At 52.6% G+C, this 17,691-nt stretch overlaps 1 protein-coding gene across 5 annotated transcripts in view; it reads left to right on the forward strand.

Annotated features, from left to right (window-relative positions):
* The window catches only part of LOC122373509 (serine proteinase stubble-like), a 59,183-nt gene that overhangs the window by 20,811 nt on the left and 20,681 nt on the right, over positions 1–17,691 (forward strand). The window contains exons 1-3 of one of the 5 annotated variants that reach the window (XM_043351640.1): positions 3,362–3,651; positions 12,049–12,260; positions 16,967–17,182. In XM_043351640.1, coding sequence (XP_043207575.1) covers positions 12,062–12,260; positions 16,967–17,182 — 415 coding nt within the window. In that variant the 5' untranslated portion in view covers positions 3,362–3,651; positions 12,049–12,061. Of the gene's footprint in view, positions 1–3,361; positions 3,652–11,222; positions 11,472–12,048; positions 12,261–16,966; positions 17,183–17,691 lie in introns of those variants that run through there. The other 4 variants (XM_043351643.1, XM_043351645.1, XM_043351641.1 and 1 more) reach the window with 4 other exon arrangements.

The raw sequence follows: 17,691 nt of genomic DNA on the forward strand, positions 1-17,691 counted from the left end.
GTATGGGGACCCGCAGTTGCTACTGTACAGCGACCCTGAGTAAATTGTCTCAGCACCCTCACAGTGAACAAAGATAAGCTGTCAGAGGGCATGCACAGAAAACCTCAGCTGCTCTTGTATAGGGACCGGCAGTCGATATCAATGTTATCAGTTGTTACTGGACAGGATCACAGGACAGACGGCTAGAGTTGGGGTTCGTGTACAGTAGCAACTCTCCGTCGGCGCCTTTGATGTAAGCGACCACGGCTGGCCACCTAGCGGCGGAGTGTACTAAATCCCGTACCTACTTGGGAGGCTGGTCGGCCCGTCCATTCGGACGGGCTCAGCCCGGCGGGCGGCGACTCACTAGAGTGCCTGCCAAGACCAATGTCTCCCCCTAATTCTAATCATCATAGGCGGCGGAACGGGGGGGGAGAGTACCGTACCCCCTTTGATTTTGGCATTTTAACATTAGCCCCATGGGCGTTGCATGGAAAGAATGGGATCAAAAGTCGGAAGTTCCCCTGAATTGAAGTTGTCCCACCGCCACTGCCTATCATCGTTCCGGCTCTGAACTGGTTTTGGGAGCAGGGCTGCGGAGCAGGGCTGCAGAGTCCGGAGTCGGTCGGAGTCGACAGTTCTGACCGGGGCCGGAGTCGGAGTCGATTTTGCGAACCGGAGTCTAGCCGCCGAAAATCCATCGACTCCGCAGACCTGGCAAGGCTGCAGAGTCGGAGTCGAAGTTGAAGTCGGTCGGAGTCGACAGATCTGCCCGGAGTGGGAGTAGAAGTGGGAGTCGGAGTCATCGAAAATCCATCGACTCTGCAGCCCTGCTAAGTTTCATCTTCCAGTGAAAATCGTCTGGCACTGACGGCGTTGCGAAGTTGCAGCACTGAACTATTTTAGGACCGTGCAGCAGGGACCGCGGATTCAAATTCTCGTAGGGTGTGCAAGATGTAGCGATTGGGCCCCCCATCTCACGCCGGGCCCCTTCCTAAAAGTCAGCGCCGCCACTGCTCCGGAATAAGCCGGTTCTAAGGAAGCGGGGCGGGAAAACCTTCAAAATTGACTGTCGTTAGATGACTGAGCGAGCATCTTACGGCCAGGAGATGCATGAGCAGAGTAAATGCACATTGACATGCATACATGCAACGTGATCCAAATCGATCTCCGATTTTCCCAAGCAGGCCCCTAAAGGCTTACAGTGACCTTCAAGGGCCCCTACGGGCCTCAGAGAGCCCTTTGCACAGTTGATGTTGGCACACTTCTTTTTATCATGGATTACATGAATTAGTTTAAAAATAAAACACGGCCGGCGGGAAGTTTGGGCCCATCGATTTGGCCCCTATGACCTATGGGGGTCTGGCCTCCGGCCCCCTTAGCTTCCCCATTGCTCTACGGCCCACACGCTGGCTTTGGGGCCCCATAAAGGCCGCACGCCAGCTCCTGAGACCCAACGCCGGCAATTCTAAGGGTCACCGGCGCACCGCACACGGTCTTTGAAGGTCCCATAACGGCCTCTGGAATACCTCATGTACATAGAAATATGGATGCCCATTGCCCACGCCGTTTCTTGGGCCCCCACACCGGGCTCTTTGACACCGTTCGCCGGCTCCATGGGGTACCAACTACCATACCAAGCTAGCTCGCATGGAGGTCCTCCACCTTCTCTTGGCGCCCGAGTAGCCTCGATGCCTGAATAGGGCCCCGAGACATCGACCTTGGCCAAAAAGCGTTCGTGTAGGCCCTCAGAAACTGGTGTGAGCCCAGAGATTACTGTGTGGGCTACTCAGGCACTTCTGTCGGGTCATCATGCATCGATTGGGTCCGAGCTAGTGAGGGTTATCAGAAGCATCCTTTAGCCCTGCGACTTCAGAGGTTGGTGTGAGATCCTAAAAAAGAAAGTGAGGGCACTCCGAGGCTTGCAAAGGGCTTTTCCTCGGAGGTCGGCCTTGGCCGAACGGCGTTCCTCGGTGTAGGGCGCTGAGATTACTGAATGGGACTCTCGAGTATTGGCATGGGGCCCTCAACTATCAGCACGGAGTCCTCAGGAGCCGGTAAGGGTTCCTCTGCGGCATGCATAAGCCATCCGATCTCAGAGGCCGGTGTGAGATCCTAAACAAGAGCTGAGTGCACTTAAAAACCTGCGTAGGGCCCTCAGAGATCAGCTTTGACCAGACGGCGGTCGTGGACGCCCTTAGAAACTGACGTAGGGGCCGCCTCAGTCGGTCGGCCCTCTCACATCAGCCTGGGGATCTCAGGAATCGGCCTGGGGCCCTCAAGAGCCGGTTAGGGCCCTCGGAAAGTGGCATTATACCCTGAGATAGCTGTGTAAGGCCCTCAGGTAACGGCTTGGGGCCCTCGGGCATCGGCCTGCGCCCTCGGGCATTGGCCAGAGGTCCTTGGATATCGGTCTGGGGCCCCTCAAGAGCCGGTTAGGGCCCTCAGAAACTGGCGTGGATCCCTGAGCTAGCCATGTAGGTACTCAGACACCGGCGTGGGACCTTTAGACATCGACTTGGTGCCCTCGGGCATCGGCCTGGGCCCTCAAGAGCCGGTGGGAGCGCTAAAAATGGCGTGGGTGGGGTTCTGAGATAACCCCTGAGATAACACTAGAACCTGTTAACGCCTTCAGGCACCGGTGCGGGACCATCAGGCTCGCGCTGGGGCCCTCGAGAATCGGCTTGGGACACTCAAGCGCCAGGGCCGCATGGGCCCCCACAACGAACTGTGGGTGTGCAAAAATAGGTGTTTGCACACCCTCAGGATTTTCAGGGTGTGCAATTGCACACCCTGCCCCCCGGAATCCGCGGTCCCTGCCGTGCAGAACGGCAGAGGTTTACGTATGACGTCATAGGTCAGTGATCTGACCCGACCTGAAAATGTGGCTGATTTCACAAAATCCGGCTTGAATCAAAGGCCTGGTGTTCCAAGTTTCAGCTCTTTATCCCCAGCGCCATACGATCAATCGCGAAAAAAACCGTCAGGGTGGGGCGACGCCTGAGTGACCCGCCCCCTCCCCGTCGGCCCCTCCCCGTGTTAAAGTTAAATCCTTCTCAACTCATAAAGATTATGAAAAACAGTGCGGTTATCCTTTATCAGTTGAACTTAGAAGATAAACTGCTCAAAAACCACCCAACCACCCCGTCCCATCATTGGAACGCATAGCCGCCAAACACTGGCGTCCTGGGCGTCCTATCTGGAGTTGGCGCATGCGCACTGCGATATTTGGTCGCGAATCGAGGGAGAGTTGCCAATCCAGTAAATACTTCATCCATGCCTGAGGGGTGCGTAATACCGAGCACTGACCACCGATGCTACCGCCCCCTCAAGGACGGTCCGGCTACCACCGCTGCCGACACCAGCGCTCGGCCAGATTTCACCTGACCCACTTGGTGACGCGCGCGCTGCCGAGCGAGCTGTCGAGCGCCGCGCCGCGGCCGGTCAGCAGCGCTCCGTCGAAAGAGAAACCCGTGAGCGGCCGGCGGCGCGCCGGCGGCCCGCGCACCGAAGGTGAAGGTCCGACGTCGGAGACGGCGGCCAGTCGTCGCGCCGAGGCCGGGGCGCACTGTGCTCGTGTGGTCACGTGAAGCGAGCTGCGAGACACGCACAGACGGACATCCCGAGGAGCAGCGGTCACTGAGGAGCTGCGCACAGGTCGGCGGACACCAGGTGAGGCTGCACTGCCGTCGGCGCTGGTCGGGCCGGTGAAATCTCGGACAGGCCGTTGCCCGGGCTGCGCCCACCGCCGCTGCACTGCAGACACGCTGCAGGTAGGATGAGTGGGAGGGAGCCGGGTCGGGTCATCACAGAGAGATCATAGGGCTCTCCTTGGAGATATTACTATGGTATATTTCCAAGGCACCGTCGCGTCGGAAGGCCCGTTGGAAATCGGAACTTCACTTTTATAGCGATAATTGGCAACTCATCGGCACACTGTGCAAATAACTGCACATTTGTATCTTGTTGCAAGTTGACTTCCCTTGCATCACACTTTGGTGGTAAATACCTAGACGTGTGATAAAGTACCTACATACTGATACATACTATGGCAATCAGGGATCAACCCTTTTGCATGCCGATGGAGTTTATAGAGAGCGCCACCGGTTTCTCCCATGCCCTAAAGCAAGTCAGCTGATATATGACGTCACTAGAGATCATCCCATCTGCCCGTTTCGCGTTGGCTTGTCCGCTCGTCCAAACGTGGAGCACGTACTCAAAGGAACGTTAGCTGTTGTTGCCGAACAGTTTGCCAGGTCGTCGACATGATATCAAGAAACACAGCTTGATAGAAATTCTTGAGACGAGGTGTGTTGGCGTTACGAACATCCCAATTCAAGATGGGGACGAAAGTCCGACTGGTGAGATTCGAAAGCACAGCTCAATATTCAACGAGCATGGCCATCGGCCATATCGTGCCACGTTCAGTGTTTAAACAAAACATTGCCTTCATTGCAGCAACAGTGGTACTCTGGTTTGGCGGTTAGTTTTTAGTGACCCCCATGACGTCATAGATATTATCAGAGGTCAGTGATTGCCTCAGAGGTAACACAAAGGGCACATACAGTGGCGAAACAGTGTTCACTGGCCACTGTTCGACCCGCTCTGAAGGGAAGCGGGACTGCTTTATACAGGGTGCAACTGCAATCCAGAGACTGCCGTTACACTGCAGGTTCTGTTTAATGTATTCCGCTTCTCCTGCTGCCAAATGCCGCCGAAATCGGGGTCTAATACAATGACGTCAGCATCGCACGAGTCAGCAGTGCAACAACCTTCGTTTACCTGCGCCTGGTGCACTGTGCAGCGTGAATACCATCGCTATGGGTTCCTGTTATCCGGAATATCACATCTTTCGTCATGCATTTCTTCTCATTTGGTCACGAAACGAAATGTGGATTGTACCATTTGTCAGGATGACTGATATGAGGCAAGCGTCGCGACCCGGCGAACATTGTAGCAGAAAGTTGTGCTAAAAGGTGACAATGGTTATTGACCAAATGCGACCGAATTTCATTACTTTCAACGAGCCAAGTCGATAAAGGACCTAATGTTTGCCCGTTTAGCCACGTCGATGAGCCCCTTAGCCCTTCATGTGCGTTTGTTTGATCTATTAGAGAAAGTTTGCCAAATCAGCAGCGCACCAGCGTATGCTGTTTCTAAGCTGTCATCATGATTCAGTGGAGCGGTTGAAAGAAGCTGCGCGCTGCCGGGTCCTAATGTAAATTGCAAATGATGATACGTCTAGAAGCAGAATCAATCACAAAAAGACAAGGAATAGGTATTAGGTAATGTAACTTGACCAGCATAGGCGGCGGAACGATTTGAGACAAGGGGGGGCACCAGCTCAAGGAGCCAAACCTAGGGTACCCCCAAATCCTGTTTTCTCATCGGATTTAGGCCACTTATTTTTCGTCACAGCCCTGGCACGATAATTTTTTATTTTTTTTTTTTTTTACTAAACGAAAATGGCAGTTCACCACCGTATGTGTGGTTAACTTTAAGCTGATCCTCAAGTACCTATGTGTTTGCCTCTTCCTTATTGTCGTTTGATAAATTAAATTTATCCTACATGTATCAAATTCCCAAGAAGCCATCGCAGTACTAATCAGTGGCGAATCCCAGGGGGGATGTCACATGGGTCATGACTTAGGGCCTGGGGTCACCACATGCCTGCCAGGAGCACCACAGGCCTGACAGCCGACAGGGGCACCACAGGCCTAGCAGGGGCACCACGGGCCTGTCAGTGGCACCACAGGCCTGTCAGGAGCACCATCGGCCTAGCAAAAGCACTACAGGTCTTCCAGGGGCACCACAGACTTGCCAGGGGCACCAGAGGCCTGCCAGGGGCACTATCGGCTTCGCAGGGGAACCACCGGCCTCGCAAGGGCACCATGGGCCTGTCAAGGGCACCACAAGCCTGTCGTTGGCACTTTAGAATTGTCAGGGGCACCACAAACCTGTCAAGGGCACCAGCGTTCTAACAGGGGCACCACAGGCTCGCCAGGGGCACCACAGATCTGCCAAGGCCCAGGGACACCACAGGTCTAGAAAGGACACCACAGGCCTGTCAGGGGCACCACGGGCCTGTCAGGGCCCATGGGCACCTAAGTCATGTCAGGGCCCACCATAGGCTTGTCAGGGGGCAGGGTAGGTAGGTACCAAAGTCTTTCCAGGGGCACCAGCGGCCTAGCAGGGGCACCAGTCATCACATGACTAACCAAAAATAAAGAAAATAAAAAACTGAAAATAGGGCACCACCAAAATTAAGTGGCCGAAATCCGTTGAGGTTTTAATTTTGGGTATAGGTAGGGGCACCACTTCGATTCATGATCCTCCCCTTGGAGTTTTCCCGAATCCGCCCCTGGTACTAATGCATCAAATTTAAGGGGGGGCACCTTGCTATTGGTGCCCCCCTTGCAGAATTCAAGGGGGGGCACGGTGCCCCGGTGCCCCCCCCGTTCCGCCGCCTATGTTGACCAGCGCATTAACTATCAATCCGGGAACAAATTATAGGCAGCCTTACGTTCCTGTAAACAAACATCCCTGGTCGGTGACAGAGCGACATCATGGGAAACCGAAGAGCGGCGAAATCCGAGAACTGAACAGACGAGTGCTCGATGCTAAGCATCACTGGCACTGCTCCTGTCGGCAGTCGATAGTCAGGATCGCTTGATGGAATACCAACCGGGCGGCATATGAATTGCACATGATGGTAGGCCACTGCAATGATGGACAAGAAACTGGGTGGTTCAGTTTCGGTGATGTGAGTTCTTTCATCTCCATTTGCGCTAATGTGAGATGAAGTATATGCATTCTGCGACCATAAGCCACGTGACTAAGAAAGGAGAGCCGCGGGCCTGTTCGAGATCGAGATCAACTACTGCATCGTTCAATGGCTGAAGAGCCTGAGGCACCAGAATCTCACAGATCCAAATCGCATCCCTGCCTCAACCCATGGATCGCATCCATCAACATCCCATCAGCTTCAGCGATCGCCTTCACCAGGCTCACGTGACACCGAGCTTGCCTTCAACAAGCCCATATCACCCCGATTATTCTATGTTAGGCTCACCTTCCTCCGTCTCGCCTCTGCCGGCTGCACCGTCCGTCGGTACCCCACGTGATCGCCAGCGGCGCTGACAGGAAGGCCCGGTGACTGTCACGAGTCGGCCAGTGGCGCGCTGCGGCCCCAACTCCTGCCGCGGGGCAGAGAAATCGCGTCCGCTGAGACCGCTCCCCGGCACCGGCCAGCCTGGCGGTGCCGCAGGCTCTGACGCAACGGGACGGCGACGGGGCGCGGAGAAATCCAGCGAGTCGCGCACCGCGCCGCTGAGGAGTCTGTCACTGCAGCAATGTTTGATAGCCCTGGGGGTGATGGTCAGATGGTCACTGAACAGTTGCATGGGCTGGGAGTCCAGGTCAGACAGGAAAGGTTGTGGAGGATGCTCCAGGTGGGTTCAGCTCTATTGACAGAAGAGAGAAGCTGGCAAAAGAAACAGGAGGTGTGCTTGGTATTGTCATGCGCTGGGTCTTGGTGTCAAGGGGCAATTGATCTATTGGTGTCGAGGACGCGTGACGGTAAATCCTTACCTACAACACAAGACACAGCGTCTAAGCTGAGCATGTGATACACAGTCCGTAAAACATGAGGCGTTGCATCCCATTGAAAAAGTGGCACTTGCACAGGATGACTTGCATCGCGAATAGGAGTCCGAAACCTGCATCGGATGAAGTACTTAGTGTGAAAAGGTGTGAAGTGATGGTATAAAATATAACCATCGCAAAGTAAAGCACCCGTTCCTCCGGCTGCGACTTCCTGTGTTTCCTTTGTGATGTGTTCACCGCGCCCAGTCCCGCGCCGACCCGCCAGCGCCGACATAGCCCATGTTTTGCTGTGTGCCCCCAGTGGGCTAGCCTGGTACCGCCTCTCATTGTATGGGCGGCTGGTCAGGACTCACTTTCGCCGTTGAATGGAGGCTTATTTGAGTGGAACTGTACGACTAGAAAGCATATAATTCGTACATTTAAATTACCAGGCATGCAAGCACCAAATACCGCAGGGTTGGCGCGATAAGGCCTTTAGTGGTTACCGTTGCTTGGCATGCTCGTTTCACGATTATGTAAGGCTAGGGCTATTTTTGTGCATGATGCATGGTTTGTGAGTCATGGTCTATGATCTGGTATTTCCATGATACATGATATACATCCTCAAGGATCTACCCGTTCACAGCCAATTTATAAAAAAAAAACTTGATTTACCTTGTCCGGGATGGCGGTTTCAACGTCCAGACACCTTTAGAACCAGGCTGGGGACCCCAAAGGGGTCGGCCACCTCCGCGGTGACAGGTTGAGATGCTCGGTGACCTACACCAACCGGAAAATCCCGTTTCAACGGGATGGGCTGAGGGAGGGGTCATTGCGGCGCATCATTCGGTGGTTGGTAAAGCATGATGTCATCATGTCGATGTCTTCACCTGCAGCTTCATGATGATGTTTGAATTCGTTGCCTACAAGTATGATCAAAAGTCACAACAAAGGTACGACTTAAACGTGAGCTCCAAGCTATGTCAGGCTCCTTGTGTAGCTCAAAGTCCAGCCCTTATGATCATTCCATTGTCTGAACTACTGTGTAAAGTGGGATCAAGACTATACCTATTACAACAAGAGATGCGAGGAACGGTCGGTGCCGTGCGGAATGATTTATCGCGTTGATTTTTGTGTCAGACGCAATATGCACTATTCAAAGCACACCAAAACTCGAGGCCTCACAAGCAACATCGCCATGCATCTTCTGGGACAGCGCTAAAGGTCCACAACAGCATCAACACCAATTTCGAGCCACCGCACTGTGAGGGCAGCGTGAAACACAGAATGGCGTCTGTAGACCATTCGCCTTCCATCTGATCATCAACGACCGCGTCTCTAATGAGCTGTGGGAAGCGAAAGTGGCCGGTGTCGTCACCTCCGGCCGGCAGGAAGAGGCCGCTATTGGTCAGTCCCGGAAAAGGCCGGTCAGGTCGGGACAGTCTGACCAGTACCGCACGGGGGACAGGGTGCTCTGAAGGTCAGCACACGCGCGCGCGCGCCGCAAACGAAAGTGAAACTGCGCGCACAAAAAGTCGGCGGCGGCACTGCCGGCGGCGCCCCTGTGCGTGGGTACGAGGTCAGCACTGCTGGGACGAACCTCTGACACGCGCCACTTTCCCTCGTAATGGACACCCTGTGACACCGCGGCCCGGGCAGCGGCAATGGTTGGGGAGACGAGACACCCATCTGAGCTCCTTGTGGAGATACATAGATGGGTGGGTGAGTATTGCCAATGACTTACGGGATGGCACACAACTGCTATGCTTGTATTGGTGTCAAGGAACGGGATATTTGCTACAATGGCTAGTGAAAACCATATTTATCCATGATGTTAATATGTTTCGTCAATCAACTTCAATCCTGATGTTTTTTTCCATTGTTCAGAAATCGTCCGTGTGAACACAAAAGGCTTGCTTCCGGTTTGCCTCAAACCAGTTTCGATCACATCACATCACAAATGTCACGCATTCGTATTTTTCACAAGTTACGTCAGACACACCCCTTTGCGTGAGTGAGCGCACGCCGTGAGCGGGCAGCGCGCACTGCTTCCTCGCGCACGAACGGGCGCGCGTGTCACCCCAATCATATTTGGAAAGTGCCCGGCCGCTTCCGGTAACCTTTCATCCCGCGGTGCCAGTTGAGTGCGTCCACCCTGAGCAGAGTGCACGCGGCTGCCCGCCACTGGCACCGTCGTGAGCCCAGACGGCGTGACGCCAGCAGCGGCGACCCGTCTCGTCCCGCCGCCCTCCGCTGACAGAGTGCGTCCCGTTACCATGGTAACCAGCCCATCCGGCCGGCTTTGGGTCGTCCCAGATAATCATGGATCACATAAACAAATGAGGGAATTGGTCAACTGTCGGACAAGCCTGTTATTTAGGTACACAGAACACACACAAAGTGTATCCATCACTCCCGTGCTTTTGACATTTTGTCCGTTGAAAATCATCCTCTGTGAATGGTATTTTGGCTTATCATGTATGCAATGAGCGTGGGGCAATTGACGAGGCCTGATGGATTTCCTGGTATGTTGCATTTACAAACAGTGGAAAGTAACCAGTTCAGATATACACATCAGGACCGCTCACCGGGCCCGTTGTTGGTTGGGGGGATGGGCCAATGCTGATTACGGCAAGACCCGTGACCGGCAGTGTGCTCCCAGTGCGGCAATCGTTACTCAACAAACCCCAACAATACTCATCCTCGTTAGAAGTCTGGCTATTAGCACCGCGGTCTTTCAAAACAACTTTTTTAATAAGTGTACCAGAACCAGAATAACCACGTAAGCATAATCATGCAGATGCACAAAGGATGAGCATTTGACATGCATGCTCCTGCTTATTTGGTAAGATAAAAGGACAAAAATAAGCAAAAGAGCAAAGTACAAAAGCAACTGGGGCCTGCGGCTTCCACCCGACCACATTCGCACATCTCCGCATAAGCACCACGGAAAGAATGCAAACTTTTCGGCATAGTAACAGACCTTCCAAACAGTATCGTTAGGAATATGAGCCTTCCAAGATCAGGCAAAAGGAGTCAAGGAGATCCAACACTGTCGGGTCTGAGTTCCCGGTCTGAATGCAGCTACCAGCGCCAGTTATCGGCTCCTCGTGCCGTCGTCTCTGCACCCACCGGCGTTCGTCAGCGACGGTGCTCCCCGCGCCGTATCCGTGGCGGCCGGTGCGGTGTTAGCGGCCAAGTCTCCGCCGCAGTCTCCGGCAGCCCAGCGGCGCACGGACGGACATCCTGCCCCAGAGCCACCGACACGGCTGACCTGTTGACACGGTCACCTGCCCCGGCCGTGACCGAGGCGGCGGGCCGCCCCACCGTCCACCCCCGGCGCACAATAGCCCTCCAGGGAAGGTCAGCGGGGTCCTATTCTCCCCGGTAATCTATCCGGATATCGCCCTCAGCAGCCGCCCCCGTCGCCCCCGTCCGTCGCCGTCGGTGTCAAGGTGGGACGAAACAAAGGTGCTCCGATGCAGGCCGGTGGCCGACCATGACGTCACGGGGTGGCAGCAGACGCCCAGAGGCGGGTGGCTCCTTTCAGCACCGGCGTCACGGGCCGCTGCCGCCGATGGACGCGCTGCGCCGTTGCGAAAACGGACGTCAGGCCGGAGGTCGGCAGCGCGCGGTCGCAGAGGGCCGAACGGTGTCAGACGCGCCTCGTCCGGCGGTGAGGGTGGGGTGACGCACGGCGGTCGCGGCGGCTCGCAGTGGTGTGCGAGACAGCGCTGGTGCAATAGTCGGGTGTGAGAAGGAGTGCAGGGTGTCAGGCGCCTCTGAAGGGACCGGAGAAGAGGGACGGTCACCGACGAGTGTGAATCTGAAGAGGCGGCTCTCCGCGCGGGATTTTAGCAGCCGCGCAGAGAAGCGGTCCGGGACTGAGTGAGACACAGAAAGACCAGGTACGGACCGGAACAGTGATTCTATAGTAGGTTCTGCTATATCAAATCAGTCCTGGATATCTCAGTCAAGAGCAATTTCTCCAAGGGCGTTGGAATCCGACAACAATGTATTTATCTGCCATCGGTTTTTTTCGCATGCATAACATCATGCTCGTCATGTTCTTTCCAGCTTATCAACAAGAAGCTTCCTGCAACAAAAGCCATAATAAAATGCCTCTAGAAGATTTCACTCAGACATTATCCCTTACATTTCTTCTCCCGTCGAACTTATCTGGGTTTAGACGGTTGGAAACCACATGGGTGGAACCTGTTAATCTTTCCCCTTGAGTTATCGGACTTCTTCACTTGATTCAACAACGTGCTGATAAGATCTTTTAGGTAGGTATAATGTTTTTTTTTTTGTATATCCATGCATCCCCTTGTCGTACACCAACTCGTTTGACTTTGCAACACGTCGTCAGCCAGTTGATAAAGGTGTCTGGTGCGCCATGCGGCTTACACCACTTCTCGCCCTGTCCGTATTTACCGTGTGTCCCCCACCGCCACTGACCCCGGCTGACCGTGCTCTCTGTTGCAGAGGTCGGGGCGCGATGAGGCTGGTGCGCCGGGTGGCGGCGGCGGTGCTGCTAACCACGCTGCTGGCGGCCGTGACCCAGGCTGACCTCGGTGACCTCAATGATCGGCTCGAGGCCGTCATGAAGAAGCAGCGTCAGATCGAGGACGTGGTCAGCCGGAGTCGAGCCGTCGGCCGCGGCATCAACTTCTACGACGTCGCCAGGACAGTGGCCGGTGAGTGGCGGAGGCGGGGAAGTGGGCGACAGGGCAATAGACCCAGAGACAGCAACAGTGATAGACCAGAGACTGGCTTTGTGTCATGATTGATGATTTAACCCCAAAAGACGATTGATTCAGCCAACATTCCTCTACACTAAAGAGATTGATTGGTTTACTAAGTTCCCTGTGTCCCGAATCGATATGTAACGCATTTTTTATCACCAGGTATAAAAGCTTTGCATATTACCTACCCTCGGTTTGGTGCTGTTTACTCTTGATGAACACTCATTGATTTTGAAGGCAGATAATCATAAAAGGCGCGGGAACCGTGGGGAGGGGGTAGTGGGGGCAGCTCCCCCCCCCCCCCCCAACTCTGGCCGTGACGAGGGGCGGTGCCCCCACAACTTTGAGACGGAATGCTGCACTTTATTACAAATGTTTTCTTTTTGTTGAAGAAGCCAAGGGATGAAAAATAAGTGGCCTAAAACCGGTGAGAAAACTGGATTTGGGGGAACCCTAGATTGATCTCTATTATGGTGTGCTCCCCCCCCCCCCAGTCTGAAAGTAGTTTCCGCGACCCTGCTAACCATACATAAGTACATGCATCTGTGCGTGCGCACGAGCAGATTCTGTAAATGGTAATGACCCCCGGCTCCAGACTGGCTTTAGGCTGGCGGAGCAAAAAAAAAAAAAATGTCATAGCCGAACCTCTGAACCACATTCAAACAAATATGTAAGCTATAGGATAGACTGGGTGTTACACGTCTGCCTGATAAAACTGAATGAACCACGTAGTACTATCAGCGCAGATAGATATACTAGGCGACACTTTGCATCGCAACACAAAGCGAACAATGAACGACGTCGTTTGAACGAGGCAGATGACCTTCAGCTTTGTAACGCTGACAATGAGATGTAAAAGACGCACCGTGTAGTAGCATGCGTGAGTGGACATCTAGGCCAATGTCGCGACAGACGCTTGATAGCTGCATAGTTCCAACCGTATCGTGCAGCCTACAACGTGACTCAGCGTAAGATATATGAAATACACATTTATTTCTAGGTATGTGTAGATGTTTATGTCATTGGGCCTGCAGTGCATAACTATTTCCATCTCGCACTTCTCTGAGATGCAATTCTAAGTAACCCGCTTGGAAAACATATTCTGAACTTACCTCGGAGAGATAAAGAACCATCTATGCCTAATAAAATACATAGGAGAGCTGGCAGGCTGCTAATTGGCAGGGTGACGCGGTCAGTTTGGCACACTGAGTTCATAGTTACCTTTATAGAGCGTGAACAAAGCCTGCGGTAGCCTACGCCGTGAATATTCACACACGAATTGAGCCGTGCGGGCTGGGCAGACGCAATAGCAATGTTGGTCGCTGCTGCGGATGTAGGAAAAGGTAAACAACAAACATAATAAATGAAAATGGCACAATATCACGAAACGTTTCTGTATCTCCAAGGCTCAAGAGTGTGCTTGCAGCGTACCTACTGATTATTGAGTTTATGTATTTCAGTTTATGTATTTTCGAGACATTTATGTACTCGATTAAGTATTTTCTCACGGGTGTATCCCTGAAGCCAGACCACCGGCTCTAAGAGTAGGTACGAGTATATGTGTGCGCGAATTTCCTGGTCTTTGGTTAGTACCTACCGGCCGATCGGGAATAGTTATCACCGACAGACGTCCAGCCTAATTAAAAAACTGTCCCACAAATGGCACAATCACGCATATTACTCAGTTTATTTATGTTGGCCCCGCGCTGCGGAGGACTGTAGGTCAGGTATCCCGGGGTGACTCACCGGCCACCGCCTGGGCCCGTGTGGCCCAGTTTTTTAGGGGATTGAAGCGGATCGGAAATGCTCAACAATGGCCGCGGGACCCGAGGAGAAATTGGTCGCCACGGATCACCCAATCTCACATCTGAGCCGGAAAATGTTCAATTTTGGGGTAATAAGCAAAAGACATCCCCAGATGGCAATAAAGAAGGAAATGATAATCCGTTTACAAAGTATTATAACGCCAACCTAGTTCCGTCTCCAAAGGGGTTAACTTTTTGTTACCGGTGTAAGCCACGGGTGAGAGCGTTCAAACACAAGGGAGTTTCTCTACGCTGTCCGAGTCCCCCTAATGAGGAAAGATTCCACGGATAAACGACAGCCGGCATGCGTCCAGGCAGGGAGAAATCTTGCCACTTAAGTTTCCGTGGACAAAGTTTGACATAAAACTGACATTATTCAGCAGTTTCAGAACAGCAGAGATTCTGAGCTTAGGTCCTATGTAGCAAATCAAGTTTTCTTCTGAAGAAAAGGTGATGCCGGACACAATAATTGGTTGTTTTCCAAAGTCACTTATTGCGGTTTTTAAAGTGGCTATCTATACTTGCAAACATTCTGCAAGTCTGCAGCATGGGTATCTTATATGAGTAGGTATTTCAATTGCATGCTTAGCACCAAGAGGTGCATGTAAGATGAGACTTGTTACTTGTAAAACATGTATCGTCCCTGCAGAGCCTGTGACAATAATTGAGATATCGGCTGGCACCCGTGTGACAGTCCATGACGGGACGAGCCGTCACGCCGCCGAGTAACGTAACGGGAAGGCGGCGGCGTCACTTAAGCAGCCATGTAGTTATATAAATAGCTTCAGCGTGCCGGATGCTAAATATAGTCTGTTTCCGGTGCAGCCCGCAGACTGCCGAGGGAGGCCGGGTCCGCAGGCAAAGGAGAATAAGGCGGTCTTCAACCGCGGCAGGTCGTTGTAAGGCGACACTCCCTAAAGGGACACCAATCCAACTCAGAGGGCATATAGCTCCCTACCCCTCGTTTTTTATTCGTTTCTTGTAATAGGGCTATTGCTTTCTGCTATTATGTGCGGTACAGTGTTGATCTGCCTACCTAAACGTATACGGCCTTCTGTGTTCACTTAATATCGAAACTGATTTTTTCCTTGGTGGGATAACGGACAATGTTTTCGGATCCCAATTTGAGCTCGCGCTCTTTTCAATCTTTTCAACCCTGACCTTGACCCTGACCTATGCTTGACTGACCCCTACATGGAGCTGACACTCTTGTAGGCCTTATATGATGGATTGTGCACCATTTTGACAGAGTTTATGACGAGAGGCGCCCATTGCGAAGTCCTGAAGTCCATGCTACTGAAAGCCCGATTTCAGGTGTTTGACCTGACCTTGACCCAACCTGTGACCTCAAAATTCAACTTTACAGTACTCATCTGAAGCGTCTCGTCGCGTTCTTTCGTTTGCCGCCTCGTGCGTTTCGCTGCGCCTATTGGTTCTCGAGTTATCGGCTGGGGGCGTTTAACGCCCCTCCCCCCCCCCAGCAAACGGTGGGTGGCGAAATACCCCAGCAACTGCCGGGATATACATGTACAGTCTGTCTTAAAAGTACCGCGCAAAGTGGCGGTGGATCCATCAAGCCTGACCGAGAAAAGGCCTGTTTTGATTTAAAAGTCACCGACCAATTGACCTAGGGAATGGACAAGGATGTCAATTGCTTCGGTGACCCAAATTTAGCAGGCCCTTGCTCAGTCAGGCTCGATGGATCCACCGTCACTTTGCGCGGTACTTTTAAGACAGACTGTACATGTACGGGGACCCGCAGTTGCTACTGTACACGAACCCCAAGTCTAACCGTCTGTCCTGTCCAGTAACAACCGATAACATTGATATCGACTGCTGGTCCCTGTACAAGAGCAGCTGAGGTTTCCTGTGAGTACCCTCTGACAGCTTATCGTTGTTCCATGTGAGGGTGCTGGGACAATTTACTCAGGGTCGCTGTACAGTAGCAACTGCGGGTCCCTGTACCTACATGTATAAGCATTGCTTTTATAGATCAGCTCGCAATGTTGGGTTATTTCGGATGCGGAAAAGAAGTGTTTAAATCCATCTAACAACGTTTTGAGCCTCTGAGCCATCAGGCCTCACATGCACATTGCACACAGCAGTATGTATACCGATGACTCAGCAATCGCCCGATGATAAACGAAAATATTTACTGCGGGAATTATTCGAGTAGCAAACCCTTCTGTGCGTTGCCTAAACGATAGTAGGTTTAACACTGTTGCGAAAGTATGAGAATAAATTAATGTTCTATGAGTGAGTGTATGCATGTTTGCTAATTATATCTTTAGATTGTTTCAAATCGGCTTGTGTGCGCCTACCTACATCTGAATTACTAAGTACATTTACCGATGCTAGGGCGCCCTTACATGTGCACTGTGCAGTCTTTGCCTTCTTTAGCAACACCTCATTCAGCTCTTCCAATGCAATTTACTGAGCTGAGCAACGAGCACTGGCATTTTTGGTCATTTTATACGCCATGACACATCTTCGCTCGCCCTGTGATTGCTCACACAACTTTGTGAAATGTGCATGACTGTGGCAATGTATGTACCAAATTCATTTTGACATGAGCATATCACTTCCACGTCTTTAATTGGTTAAATTGGCCGGATTACTATGGACATTTCTCGCAGCGACATTTCTCGCACCTTTGATAACGACAGCGTCAAATTGTGGGCGTTAAAATTGTTCAAACACTTCTCAAGAGTCAGAGAAATTCCGAGCGAAACACTCATGTCAATCTGAATTTGAATATGAGGCCACCACTTCACATTCTGTGCACCCGTCGCCCCGCTGCCATGTCTTGCCGCGCCTGTCCGCCCTCTACCCGCCCGCCACCTGTCGGCGCAGGGCCCAACTACACCCAGCTGATGCTGGAGACCATCGAGGACGTGAACGCGCTGGACGAGCTGGAGCTGATGCGTCTGATCAAGCTGCACCAGGTGCTGACGCCGCCCCGGGACCAGCTCATCATCCAGCCGGAGCACGCGTGGAACACGGCCGAGCCCGAGTACAGTCCGGCCCAGATGAGGGGCATCTTCGACTTCCTAACGCCGCCGCCGCTCGGTCAGTCACAGTCAGTCAGTCAGTCAGTCAGTCAGTCAACCATTCAGTCAGTCATTCAGTCATTCAGTCAATCAGTCACAATCACATTCAGTCACTACTCAGTACTCACTCAGTCACAGTTGTAAAATCGCAGGCAATCGGTTCCACTCCAGTCACAACACAGGGGCTCGGTCAGTTCATTACCAAATCAGTCCCGATGGGTCCAATAATTACTGCGCTGCCCCTGGACTTACTTTTCTCAATCACCTGTCAAAAGCCCCTCCCCCTTCAGTCATCGTGCCATGAGAGTCCGTTCAGTAACATCAAAAGCCCATTTTTAATACGACCACCGGGACCACCTTTCAACTACGATGCCCAGACTTTCAAGCTTTGCCACAATTCACTTCATGCATTTGCGATTGGGTCTTTATCACACACTGCTCTACAAAAAGATCTGGTTCAGTTATTTTTCATGAGGGAGACCGGCCTGCTATTTCGAGGCAATAATTATTATCTACATTGCAGTTCAT

The sequence above is a fragment of the Amphibalanus amphitrite genome, unplaced genomic scaffold, assembly GCF_019059575.1.
Source record: "Amphibalanus amphitrite isolate SeventyFive unplaced genomic scaffold, NRLGWU_Aamphi_draft 001507F_arrow, whole genome shotgun sequence".
NCBI classification, from domain to species: Eukaryota; Metazoa; Arthropoda; class Thecostraca; order Balanomorpha; family Balanidae; genus Amphibalanus; species Amphibalanus amphitrite.